At 66.9% G+C, this 11680-nt stretch overlaps 4 protein-coding genes across 4 annotated transcripts in view; 2 read left to right on the top strand and 2 right to left on the bottom strand.

Moving 5' to 3' along the window:
* Nucleotides 1-1811, bottom strand: part of H696_00732 (hypothetical protein) — a 4569-nt gene extending 2758 nt beyond the window's left edge. Inside the window, exons 1-2 of the mRNA XM_009494615.1 lie at nt 564-1811; nt 113-426 (exon numbers count right to left, since the gene is read on the bottom strand). Of these exons, the coding sequence (XP_009492890.1) occupies nt 113-426; nt 564-1664 (1415 nt within the window). The 5' untranslated portion in view covers nt 1665-1811. The remainder of the gene's footprint in view (nt 1-112; nt 427-563) is intronic.
* A 729-nt stretch (nt 1812-2540) lies between these two features.
* Nucleotides 2541-4355, top strand: H696_00731 (hypothetical protein). The gene is made up of 3 exons (XM_009494614.1): nt 2541-3016; nt 3244-3730; nt 3902-4355. Exons 1-3 carry the CDS (start codon nt 2632-2634, stop codon nt 4191-4193), a joined length of 1164 nt encoding a protein of 387 aa, XP_009492889.1. The 5' UTR covers nt 2541-2631; the 3' UTR covers nt 4194-4355.
* A 453-nt stretch (nt 4356-4808) lies between these two features.
* On the top strand, nt 4809-5449 carry H696_00730 (hypothetical protein). Its single transcript, XM_009494613.1, has one exon. The coding sequence runs from the start codon at nt 4882-4884 to the stop codon at nt 5329-5331; it is 450 nt and encodes a 149-aa protein (XP_009492888.1). The 5' UTR covers nt 4809-4881; the 3' UTR covers nt 5332-5449.
* A 203-nt stretch (nt 5450-5652) lies between these two features.
* H696_00729 (hypothetical protein) overlaps nt 5653-11680 on the bottom strand; it is a gene marked incomplete at its 5' end in the record, with an annotated part of 6388 nt that continues 360 nt past the window's right edge. The window contains 6 exons of the mRNA XM_009494612.1: nt 5653-6002; nt 6200-7656; nt 7788-9423; nt 9618-10857; nt 10961-11362; nt 11489-11626. Coding sequence (XP_009492887.1) covers nt 5698-6002; nt 6200-7656; nt 7788-9423; nt 9618-10857; nt 10961-11362; nt 11489-11626 — 5178 coding nt within the window. The 3' untranslated portion in view covers nt 5653-5697. The remainder of the gene's footprint in view (nt 6003-6199; nt 7657-7787; nt 9424-9617; nt 10858-10960; nt 11363-11488; nt 11627-11680) is intronic.

Raw genomic sequence — 11680 nt, 5'->3', positions numbered from 1 at the left:
GGGGGAGAGAGAGGGAGAGAAAGGGGGAGGGGGAGAGAGGGAGAGAGGGAGAGAGGGAGAGAGGGAGAGAGGGAGAGAGAAAGGGAGAGAGAAAAATCACCAGGTGACGCACGCCTTCATGTCGTTCGCCAGAGAAACGATGTTCTGCACAAAGTAGGCCATCGAGGATCCCTGAGGAATGTGGTTGCGAATGACGTAGAGAAGCCACGGGCGGCTGACCTTGCCGGACTCGATCTCCGAACGGCGAATGTTCAGCGGCAGCGACGCCAGCAGCATCTCCGGGCCGAAGGACAGGCAGCCGGCCTGCAGAGTCTGCTCGATCTCCTTCTGCAAGTGGGGCTGCTCATCCTCCTCCAGGCCGCGGTACACCTCGTCCAGAACCAGCAGCGGCTTCATGAGGAAGGCATCATCGGAACGGCCAAGATGCTGAACAAAGGACCGAGAGAGAGAGAGAGAGAGAAACACACAATGTCAAAAAAGGGCTCGACCGGGGGAGGGGGCACGGGGCCGTCAAAGAGACAACCATGCAATGGGCAACGCGAAAGAAGGCAATCGGCCGGTACCTTGAAGATGTCCTGCAGCAGACGCATCAGGTGCATGAGCTTGCTGGAGAGCAGGGCCATGGCCGGGTTGCTGCCGGCCTCGACGTCCTCCATGTTGTCATCGCCCGCGGTCAGGTTGTTCAGGGGGTCCTGCTGAGCGGCCGAGGCGATGGACGCCTGCTGGGCCAGGGCGGTGTACTCGGTGTGCAGCGTGGCAAAGAGGGCCGCGACTTCCTTGTGGAAGATGGGCCGCGCGCTGGCCACCGCATTCGGACCAAGCCCGGCATACAGGGCGGTCAGCGTGTCGACCGCCTTGCGGCGGACCTTCGGCCGCTGGTCCATGCACAGGCTGACCATCTGGCCCACCAGAGCGGTGGACGTGGACAGCGTCCACATGGGGGCCTCGATGGCCCCGAGCAGACGAGCCAGACACTCCAACAGGGCACGCGTGGTGGCCGATGACTCCACATAGTGGCCCAGGGCCTTGGAGAAGAGCTGCGCCAGGTCGGCGTACCGAGCGCAGAGGACCGACGCCTCAACCCGGCTGATGATCAGCGACAGAAGCAGGACAATCGCATTCCAGATGGCCGACTCATCGTCATTGGAGTTGAGTGGGGCCTTGCCGCGGCGCTGGCGACCGCCGGTCGCCCGGACGGGCAGCGCATCGGCCTCGGCCACCTGCCCGGCCAGCAGGCTCACAAGGGCACCGAAGTAGGCGGTCGGGGTCCGGTCGAAGCCCTGAGCGGCGATGGTCTCCTCGACGGCCGCCAGGATGGCCACATTGTTCCGGTGGCTCGGCAGGGTCGAGTGGAGCTGGCGCCGGATGACATCGAACGGGTCGGCCGGGTCGGTCGGCGCGGCGGCGCCGGTCGAGGGGGCGGCGGCGCCGTCGTCAGTGGTCATGGCATTGCCGCCCAGCGGCAGGAGGTCCTCATCATCGGAGTCCGGCTGGCCGGACAGGCGCCGGCGCGCCTCCAGGCGCTTGCGCAGAGCCAGCTGCTCCTTCTGCTCCTCGAACATCTCATTTTGGATGCGGTCATGCAGGGCAAGTGCCTCCTTGGTCAGGGCCATCGGCTTGGCCGGGGCCGAGCGCCGGCGGACCGTCTGGGGCTTGGGCGGCATGGTGCTGTTGGGAGAGGCCGGTGGGGAGGGAAGGGGAGGAAGGGGTAGGAGGGGATAGGGGCGGGAGTCGAGGGGGGAGCAAAAGGAAAAAGAGGGGCTTGAAGAGTGGAAGGGAATCCGGAGGGAGGATAGGGCAGCCTTAAACGGGAAGCGAGGGGGGGGGCGGCCGCATTGCTGGTCGGCCTCTTGGGATCTCCTCCGCAGTTCGATGCACCTCCGACACACAGGTCGTCGCGGGAGGGGTGTGCGGACGCCGCGAGGGCTTTGGCTTCGGAGCCGGGGCGGATGCGCGTGCGTGTGCATGTGTGTGCGTGGTGTGTGTGTGTGTGTGTGTGTGTGTGTGCTTGCGTGGCGGCGCACCGCGCGGGCCGACCACCCCAGGGGGGATTGTGCCCCGGGCGCACCGGGGCCGGACGGGGGCGGGGCGGGGCGTGGGTGCGTTGCTGCCGACGCCGCGCGGACACCAACAGGCCAGTTGAGGCGGGCCCGGGAGATTGCATTCGGGGCAGCCGCATGGAGAAGTATCCGTGATCCAGGCACGTGTCACGCTTAACCGGATGCTTAACCTCCCCGGCTGCCGCATTTTCGCCAGTCATTTGGCGCCCGACAAATTGGCCTCCACATCATCAGGGGTGCATCGGCACCTATTCGGCTTTTCTCATGTTTCCCCGCGCCCGCCCGAGGAGACGGGGATCTGCCCCTGCCTCGGGCGGGGAGAACTCCACTCGGGCGCGGCCCATTGCCCATCTTCGGCGAGGGGGGGGGGGAGGGGGGGGTGCTCTCAGCGCTCGGCTCCCCTCCTCGGCGACAACGCGGAGGCGGCTCCCTTTTTCAGCTGCCTCCAGACTGGGCCTGGCCTTTGTGACACAGCAGTCACACTTCTCTGTCTCTCCCTCTCCCTCCAGCTCCGTCGAGCCCCCTCTTTTTTTTTTCCCCTCCCCTCCTTTCGTCACCACCTCTCACCACCATGAGACGGGCGCTGTCCCCCTTCCTGGCGGCGGTCCTCCTCTGCCTGGCCTTTGCCTCGGCGGTCTTCAGTACAGATACCGCCAGCCCCAGTCGGATCCCCAGCACACTCCCCAAGAAGACGGAGAAGGGGTCAGACAGTCCGTTCGGCTTGCGCGAACGGGTGTCCCTCCAATGCTTGATTCGCGGCCGGCTGATCGATGGCAAGGTGGTCACCGCAGACAACATGTCCAGCGGCCAGTCAGCCACCGACATTGAGCAGGAAGGCATCGAGGTTGAGACGTGGGCTCCTTTCCCCAACTGCCTGAACAACAACATGCCCCTGCGCACGTTCATGGCCACCAACATGGAGTACACGTGCACCCTGCCAGCCTCCTTCTTTGAGAGTGCGTCCCTGCGGTCGGCCTTCGCGTGCCTGCCCCGCCGCGCCGTCCCCCCCCCCTCTCCTCCCCACCCGCATTTCGCCCAGTACAACTGGCGGTGCCTTTTTGCCCGGGGCTTTGTCCCTTTCACTGCTCCTCCATTGTGTGCTGACCCGTCTTTCCGCCGCCCTCTCCCCCTCGCCCCCCTTTCCCTCCCCCGCCCCTTTCGCCTGCACCGCTCGTGCTGCTAGACGGCTTCGCCCGCTGCCGCGTGGCCACCACCAACCGCGGTCGGCGGTACATCCCGCTGACGATCCCCTTCTGGCCGGTGTACCAGCGCATGACTCCGGCCGCGGTGCATGCCCTTGGCCTGCGCCTGGATGTGTACGGCTTCGTGGACACGACCAGCCTGAGCCCCGCCCTGCAGGCGACGGTCCGGTCCATGCCGCTCCCCCCGCGGCTGGTCCCGGTGGACACCTATGTCGGGAATCACATCAACTTCATCATGCACATGTCTCACCCGGACATGCTGGGCGGCAATGATGGGGAAACCTTCTCCGGGGGCTTCTCCTTGATGCATCTGCTCGGCCGACACATTGTGGCGGCGACGGCCTACCCGGTGCGCGACCAATTCCGCCGCGTGGTCTCCGGGTCCCTGGTGGATGTGATGACCGGGTCGGTCTTCCACAAGGGCGTGGCTGTGGAGAATGCCTTCGTCGACATGCACGGGGTGGTCATGTGCGTTCCAACCGGCCTCTTTCCTCCGCTGCTTTTTCTTCCTCAGGCTCCCACTTGTCGGCCACCTTTCCCTTTCTCTCCTCCTCCCCTCGCTGACTGGCATCTCGACCCGCCGCCCCCCGCCCATTCCCGGCGCCTCTGTGCTCCTGAATTGCCCTTCTCGACCGCCAGCTGGTCTGAAGGCGAGAACTTCGAGCCAGAGCGCATCCCCAAGAGTGCACTCAATGTCTTCATCAATGCCATTGTCGTGTTTGTCCTGGTGTTTGTGGCCTTGGGCGGCATGTTCGCGGTGTACTTCGTCCTGGTGGTCAGCCCATCGGTCCACCAGGCCATCCTCCAGGAGAAGGAAGCCAATCGGAGTTTGATCACCGGCGCCTCGCAAGGCCCGCTGGGGGCCGCTGCCCCCGGCGGAGGCCCCCCCGCCGGCTCCTCCAAAACCAGCCTGGCCGAGAAACTGGCGTAGCTTCGGCGATCGAGAACAGGGAGGGGGCCTCGTCCGCCGGGGTTTTGTGGTTCCCTCGCGCCACTCCTCACGGCACCCATGGCGTGGGCCATTGGCAATCACTGCCCGGGAACTCCCCTCTCCGCAGGTGCATTTACGTATCATGTACATTATTGTCGTTGCTTTTGTTCCTGTTGCTTGCATACGGGGGGGGGGGGCATGCATGTGCGCGTGGGCAGGCGTGCGGGTGGTGTGTGGGTGTGTGAGTGCGCCGGCCTGCGAGTCCACGCCCACATCCAGGGGGCCAGGATGAGAGGGAGGATGCAAGAGTGAAAGGTGCCTCCAGCGCGGGGGGGGGGGGCGACCGAAACCCCAAGGCTCCTGCCAATCAACACCGCCGATCACTCTCCGTGCATCGGTTCTGATATTGGAGACCCGCGCGTCTCTTGTAAAACAGCCAGCTGGTCTGTTGTCACTAAGGCTGGCCCCCAACAGCGAGTGTAGATGCTACGGACAGGATCCGGGGGGGGGGGGGGGGATTGTGCGTACCGATCACGGAAAGATGGTCCGGGGCAGGGCTTCTTCTGGCTCCGGGTCCGATGGGGGCGTCTCTCAGGGCGGCCCCAAGGACCCTTCCTCCTCCTCCTCCTCCTCCCCTTTTTCTTCCTCCTCCCCTCTCCTCTCTCTTCTCTTCTCTTGCAGCCACACCATGCCCTACCTCCTGCAGTCGAGTGCTCTGATGCCCTTTGATGAGGCGTGTCAGACCTTTTCCCAGCATCGCCATGCCCCATCGCACTTCTGGTGCGGCCCTGACATCCCGTGTGGCGGTGGCTTCTCTGACCAGGACCACCTTGGGAGTCCCAAGCACCTGGCCCTGGAAAGCCTCCTCCAGCAGGCCCCCGACACTTGGACCATCGAGGATTGCAAGCGGGTGTTGGGTACGCCGAATTTGACCGCCCACTCGGCGGCCGCGGTGCAGGAGATTCCGCTGCCAAATCCGACAATCACCTCGTGCGATGGGGAGGTGTCGTTGCTTGGCACCCCGCTCGATCTGCCGGTGTGGGTATACTTTTGGCGCGGTCGTGCGGCCTTTGGCTGGCTCAAGTTCGCTCCGAACGGGCAGCTGGTCGACCGTGGCATGTGGATGACCTTCGAGTAGACTGGGCCTTTGTCTTGCCTTCCCTGCGCGCCCCCCCCCCCCCCACCTCCTCCACGCCAGGCGGGCCCGCTCACGCAATACATCTGCCCTGTCAAGTGTCCGGGCTGGCTGTGCCCGCTGTCCCCTTCCCTTTGCTGCTGCTGCTGCTGCTGCTGCTGCTGCTGCTGCTGCTGCTGCCTTGCACCCGATCTCCCATCACGGCATGTGCATCTCGGCGTGGGGGTGCTATCAGGCGCGATGCTTCGAGCAGCCTGAAGGCGGAAGATCTATTATGGCAGGGAGAAGGGCAAGGAGAAGGGCGCGAGGGCGCGAGGGGGGGGGGGGGGGGCCAAGGGAAGGCAAGGGGAGCATGCACACACGTGCCCATCACCGCTTTGGCCCATGCTGCGGGTTGGGCAGGTGCGGCGAGAGAGGATGCACATGTACCCGCACCGGGTCAGAGAGCGGAATAAAGTGCAAGGCATACTCTCCCAGGGCATTGGTCACATCGCTCCCGGACCCACTCCGGCCCAGGGGCAGGACCTCGACCGCGGAGGCGGCACTGTGAACAAGGGCATAGGCACCATCGTCCGAGGAGAGGTGGCTCACCTGAAGGGTTTCGAGGAGCCCATGATCGAGATGGTCGTCATGATTGAATGCCAGCCCGGTAACCAGCTCCAGGGTGGAAGATCCTAGACGCATTTGCGTGTGTGTGTGTGTGTGTGTGCGTGTGTGCGTGTGTGTGTGTGTGTGTGCGTGTGTGTTTGCAAAGTGTTTGGTTTTCAGCATGACGAAGAGGGCAGAGGTGAGTGGAAAGGGACTCGGGACCCAGGGGTCGAGCATCGAGACGGGGGCCGGCCGGAATCAAGGAAGCAATAATCGCGCGTACCGGTCCATGTGACGGTCGAGAGCTCGAGGGTCGCGTCGAAGGAAGCCTCGCTAGGCTGCAGGGCATCTGCCTCGGCCAGGGGCGAGAACCCCTCCGGCGACTCGATGCCAGCCGGGCTGGACAGTATGTGAGTGCTGCGATCGAAGGAAGCATAGGCATCAGACCCGGCGGCCGCGGTTGCGGCAATGGACGCCGTCGATCCCGCAGCCGGGTGCACGCGGGGGAAGACAATCCGCGACCGGCCGCATGGCAGACGAACCAACACCGCCAGCCTGGGGCTGGTGATGCGCGGCGCGGTCGCCCCCTGGCCAACTGTGGCGTGGGGGAGTAGCGCCGAGTCCGGCAGATTATATGCCACGCCACGGATGTCCACAGCCAGAGGCAGGAGCGAGGAGAAGCGCAGGGGATTGCCGCGATTGTCGCGCGGGGTGTCGAGGCGCGCGCGTGACAGCGGTGGCACGAGGGCCAACTCTCGCGCAAGGCCCGCCTCCAGGCCGCTGGTGCCTGACACATCGCAGGCCGGGCCATCGGCCACCAGGAGCAGGTCCGCCGGCAGGGTCCACGTAGAGGCAGGGTGGCGGAGGAACCGGCGTAGCACAACATACAACGCTCGTAGGCCGGCTGCAGGATCGCCAGCCGTCACGGCCGCCGTGGCAGCCTGATGGACCAGCCCCAGGGAGGCCTGCAACGCTGCCAGGGCAGGGGCCAGGGGCGGCAGGCCGGCGCCCGCGCCACCAACCGCCATGCCCGGCTCGAAAGCCTGCTGGCCATCCGACGGCCGCATGTCCTCCACCACCAGCTGCACCAAGCCGAGGGTGTGCTCCACGCGCGTGGCCAGTTGCCGAGCCAGACGGCCAGCATCGGGCCCATGCATGTGAGCCACCTCGGACAACGGCCCCGGGAGCCAAGCCATGACATGGAATAGGACCGCATGCAGGCGCAGCAGCTCCAAATTCGCACGGAGCCAGGCATGCATGCGCCGAGCACGCGGAGAGTAGTGCCCGGATGTTGCCGCCGGCACCACCGGCCCTGGTACCGAGCTCCGAGCGAGAAGCGCCACGGCAGCATTGTAAGCCGCCCGGGCCAAACGCCCGAGAGCCGCACACTGGGCCATGAGGGTCTCCTCGGCCGGCCGGCGAGCTGTCGCTCGAGAAAGCAGCCCGCCGGGGGCTTCGGGCAAGAGGGGACCCACGGTTCGCGCAAAGTGCCCCCGACACTGGGCGCCCAACACCGCCAGTCGAAGGAACATCGGCCAGAACCCCCCGACAAAGGAGTTCAACAGCCGCCCCTGGCGAATATCGCTCATGAGTGGCCCGGTGGTGAGGGGCCCGGCCGCGATGGCATTCGAGCCGGCTAGAATTTCGCGATTGGTCGCCGCCAGCGAGGCAAGGATGGCGGATGAGGCACGCGCGGCCGTGTCGTCGGCTGGCATGTCTCCGGGTTCGCTGTCAAGCATGCTGGTTATCGGCTTTTGTCAGTGCAACTGCCCATACCGGAAGAGGGAGCATGGCGGGTGGGGGGGGGGGGGGGGGAAGGGAAAAGGGCGATGGGGGGCATGCGGGAAACATGCCACATATCGGGCACGCACTCCAATTGACGAAGCATGTGCTCCAGGGCCGGGCCCGGATCGGTGGCTGCGCGCGCGTATGCCGCGAGCACCGCGCGCAAGAGATCCAGCAGTGCGACGGTCGAGCCGCGCAGTACGTTAACCGTCATCGGACGGTCGTGACGCGTGGCCGGGCGCGAGGCATCCGCATGGTGTGTGGAGCCGGCCTCTCGGCCGTCTGGCTCATCGATTGCCATTTCCTCGTCGCTGGCCACATGTCTCTGGCTGGCAGCCGAGGAGACGCCCGTCGAAGCCGGATCACTTACCCCAGGGGACATGTTCCCGGTGGCGGCGAATTGCAGGAGCTGGGCCTCGGCCAGACGGGAAGCCGGCCCGGCACCGGCCAACCCCCGCGCCACATCCCGCGCAATTGACAACTCCGCGGGGCTGAAGGCCGGGCCAAGCCCGCCGGTGAAGCCCGGCATCCGGGCCGTGACCAGCTCGCAGCCGAGAAAGAGTGCCGGCAATTCGGCGGCCAGCAGACGAGCATGGCGCAAGATGTGTGGCGGCAGTCGGCTGGCCATGCCGCCGCCGTCGGCCGACGGCTCGCCGGCAATGGCCAGAGTCTCGGCCGGCGAGCCGAAAACCAGCACACCGGTCAGACGCTCGGCCGCCCGGGCCCCGGCCGCCGCCGCATTCACGGCGAAGACCACGCGCGATCGATAATCCGGGTCGTCGGCCCGGTGGTCCGGCAGCAGCAGGGTCCGACTGAGGCCCAGGAGCCCATCCAGCATGTGGGCCGCCAGGCGAGGATGGAAGCGCCCCAGCGCCCGGAAGGCCGCATAGATGGCATGGCGCTCGCGGTCCACGGCATCCAGCTCGGTGGCCTCGGCCGAGCGATTCAACAGGGGCAGAGCCGCGTCGAAGGCCTCCTCGAGGCCGAAGACCGTGCGGCCAAAATGCTGCGACATGAAGAACCCCATCATCGGGTGGTCCTCGGTTTGGGAATCCATCTGGTCCAATGGCCGGGCCCCGGACCAGCGCAAAAGCCGCCGGCCAGCCCCCGGGAGCCAGTGCAGCCCCGGCGGGGCCCCTTGGCGCCGGACATGCGCCTCGCTGGTTGCCTGCCGCAGGAGATCCGTCAAATCACACTGGTAGTCGGCGATGTACTCGGCTTGGGCCGAGTGCCGGTCCTCCGGGCCGACGCTGCCCCACCGCCCGAGCATCGGCGAGGCCAGGTTCCCCGCGAGCGCCGTCAGGCACATGCGCAGGGCCGGCAAATCCGGCAGATTGATCGGCGCCCGGAGGAGAGCGTGCGAGGCCGCTCGCACGGCCGGATTGGCGTCCGACAGCCCGGGCAGCAGGAAGGCCAAATGCTCTCGTGATAGGGCCAAGCGCGAGGGGTTGGCGCTGGACACCTGCAAACGATCCAGGCGGCCCAGGGCATTGGGTGCGACGATGGCCGTGGAAGTGGAGGCCAATTGCGGGGGCTCGGTGAAGCGCGGCAGCACGGTGTTCATGTGGGCCGCCCGGGCATGGTGATAGCGAAGGATGGACCGCAGGGCGCGCATGGCCCGAACGCGCACGGCGTCGATCTCATCGCTGAACATCCCGACGATCAGATCCAGTGCCCGGAGGGCAAAGGTCTCAGACTCCAGGGAGAAGAGCTCGAGAGCATCTGCATATGGGCGTGTGCGGGGAGGGAAAGGGACGGGCGGGTGGGGGGGGGGGGGGGGGGGGGGGGGGGGGGTCGCGCGCGCGGTGATCAGGAGGAAGGCAGGGGAAGTACAGCGCAACCGGGCGAAAGGGATGGACAACAGGCCATGCGCGATGGGAGACAACAACTGAAGCAAAGTAAGCCGGGGAACATACCGAGTGCCGCGATTCGGACATCGGCATATTCGTCCTCGAGACCGTGGACAAAGGCGCCGAAGGAGCCGGCCTGCACAAAGCGCAGGCTCTCCTCGGTGTTTTCGGCGTCCTCATCGTCCTCAAGCACGGCCGGGTCGTTGAGATTAACCGGCGACTCCGGGGCAAACATGGACACCGTGGCCTCATGGTCCGTGGGGCGAATGCCGAAGCCGGTCCCCTCGAAGCCGCTGGCGGTGTTGACCCCGGGGATGGATGTGCGGATGGGATGGTGCTGGCTGGCGCCCCGGTGGCGTCGGCCATCGCGGCCGCCCCCGCCGCCAGCTCCGCCGGACGGCCCGTCAAGCCCGGCGTGGCTGTACCGCAGGCGCCCGGTATTGGTCAAGGCACTGAGCGAGTAGCGGGTCGCGGCGATCGGGATGCGCATGCATTGGCCGACGAGCTGGTGCGCGGCCGCGCGCACATGTCGCGAAGGGTCGCTTTGGGCCACGCGGCAGGCTGTTCGGAAGAGCAGGACAAAAACCGGCGGAATGCGCGCCGCCGGGAGGGACCCCCGATCGGCATTCTGCAGCAGCCCCTGGAAGGTGACCGGCAGGAGGAGGCGCCGGGCCGCGGCAAAGCCGGCCCCCAACAGCCGCAGCGCGGCCAGTCGAACCGGCTGGTGACGGTCATCGAGTGACGCGTCGGCCGGCAGGAGGAAGCACCGGGCCAAAATTGGCGGGACCGGGGCCGCCCCCTCCGGGGCAGAGGAAGATGAAGGGCCCCCGGCGTAGTCATTCGAAGCAAAGAGCAATCGGCACACCCCCGGCACCGGGCCCGTCGGGCAACACACCAGCCAATCCAGCAAGTCGGTCAGCTGCTGCAGGGCCGCCTCGCGCACTCGATGGTCGCGATCCCGGAAGAAGGAGGCCAGCGTGCTGATCAGCCGGCCAACTTCCTTGGCCGTATGGAGCTGCCGACCGCCGGGGCTGCTGCCGGGGGTCCGCCAGTTGGCCGGCGCCCCGGAGCCCAGGCGGATGTATGCGCCGAAAAGCCGGAGCCCGGCCACGCGTGCCGGCGCGGCCGCATGTGCCAGAAGCAGGGCCGCGCTATTGTCGATGCGCCCGGCGAGCGTGGCGAAAACCGACTCGCCGCCAGGCTCCGCGGACTCCAGCAGCCCGGGGCCCCCGCCGGGGGGGCTGTCCGCGCCGAGCACCAGGTCGGCTGCAGTTTGTAGAACTTCGGGGCATGTATGCGTGGCGAGCTGCGTGTATATAGGGGGGGGGGGAGGAAACGGGGAGGACGAGCAGAGGGGTGAGTGTTGACGAGCGCATGGAGGCGGCAGGGCAGCAGCGTAGGGCGCGCACAATGCCGAGAGCCAGAGGCAGGGCCGTCGAGTGAACCCACTGGTGGCTACCAACAAGGCCGTGGGGTGGATTCCCGTGTGCTGAGGCGTCCGGATCGGGATCGGCCACCGGGTGGGGAGCTCGGCAGGCCAGGGCCAGCAGTTCAACCAGCCGCGCGGCGGAGGTGGCCGCATCGGACCCGGGGGCCGGGGGCGCCGGGGCCAGGGGGACGCCGCGCGCGCGGGGTTCCACAAAGGATCCCAGCAATTGGAGGAAGTTGGCGGCATCCGGCGGCAGGGCGGTGTCCGGCGGGGGGAGTCCCGCCGGCGCGGGGGTGTTCAGCCGGAGGGCACGGAAGAGGTGCGAAAGGAGGATGGCGGCATCGGCCGGCGCCCCGGCGCGTGCATGCAGCACACGAATGATCTACCATGGCCCAGGTCGGTGTATGGGAAATGCATGAGCCGAGATCGAGCGGGGCGGAGAGGCGAAGAGGGAGAAAGAAAGAGAAACGGAGTCAGGAGTAGTGTGAAGGCTGGCAGGGGCACGCACCACGTGCCGATCGGCCATCGGGCCGGAGCAAAGAACATCCAGCGGCGCATTGGGACCGAGATCCTCCAGGAGACGAGCAATGTGCGGCGAGGCGGGGGGACTTGCGGCCGCGGCTGTGTCACGCGAAAGCCGGAGAATCTGCCAGGGGGGGCCACCAAGATGACGGACGTCAGTTGGTGGGGGGGGGGGGGG

This window comes from Fonticula alba (assembly GCF_000388065.1).
Source record: "Fonticula alba strain ATCC 38817 unplaced genomic scaffold supercont2.1, whole genome shotgun sequence".
In the NCBI taxonomy this organism is placed as follows: Eukaryota; order Rotosphaerida; family Fonticulaceae; genus Fonticula; species Fonticula alba.
This window is presented reverse-complemented; position numbering and strand designations above follow the sequence as displayed.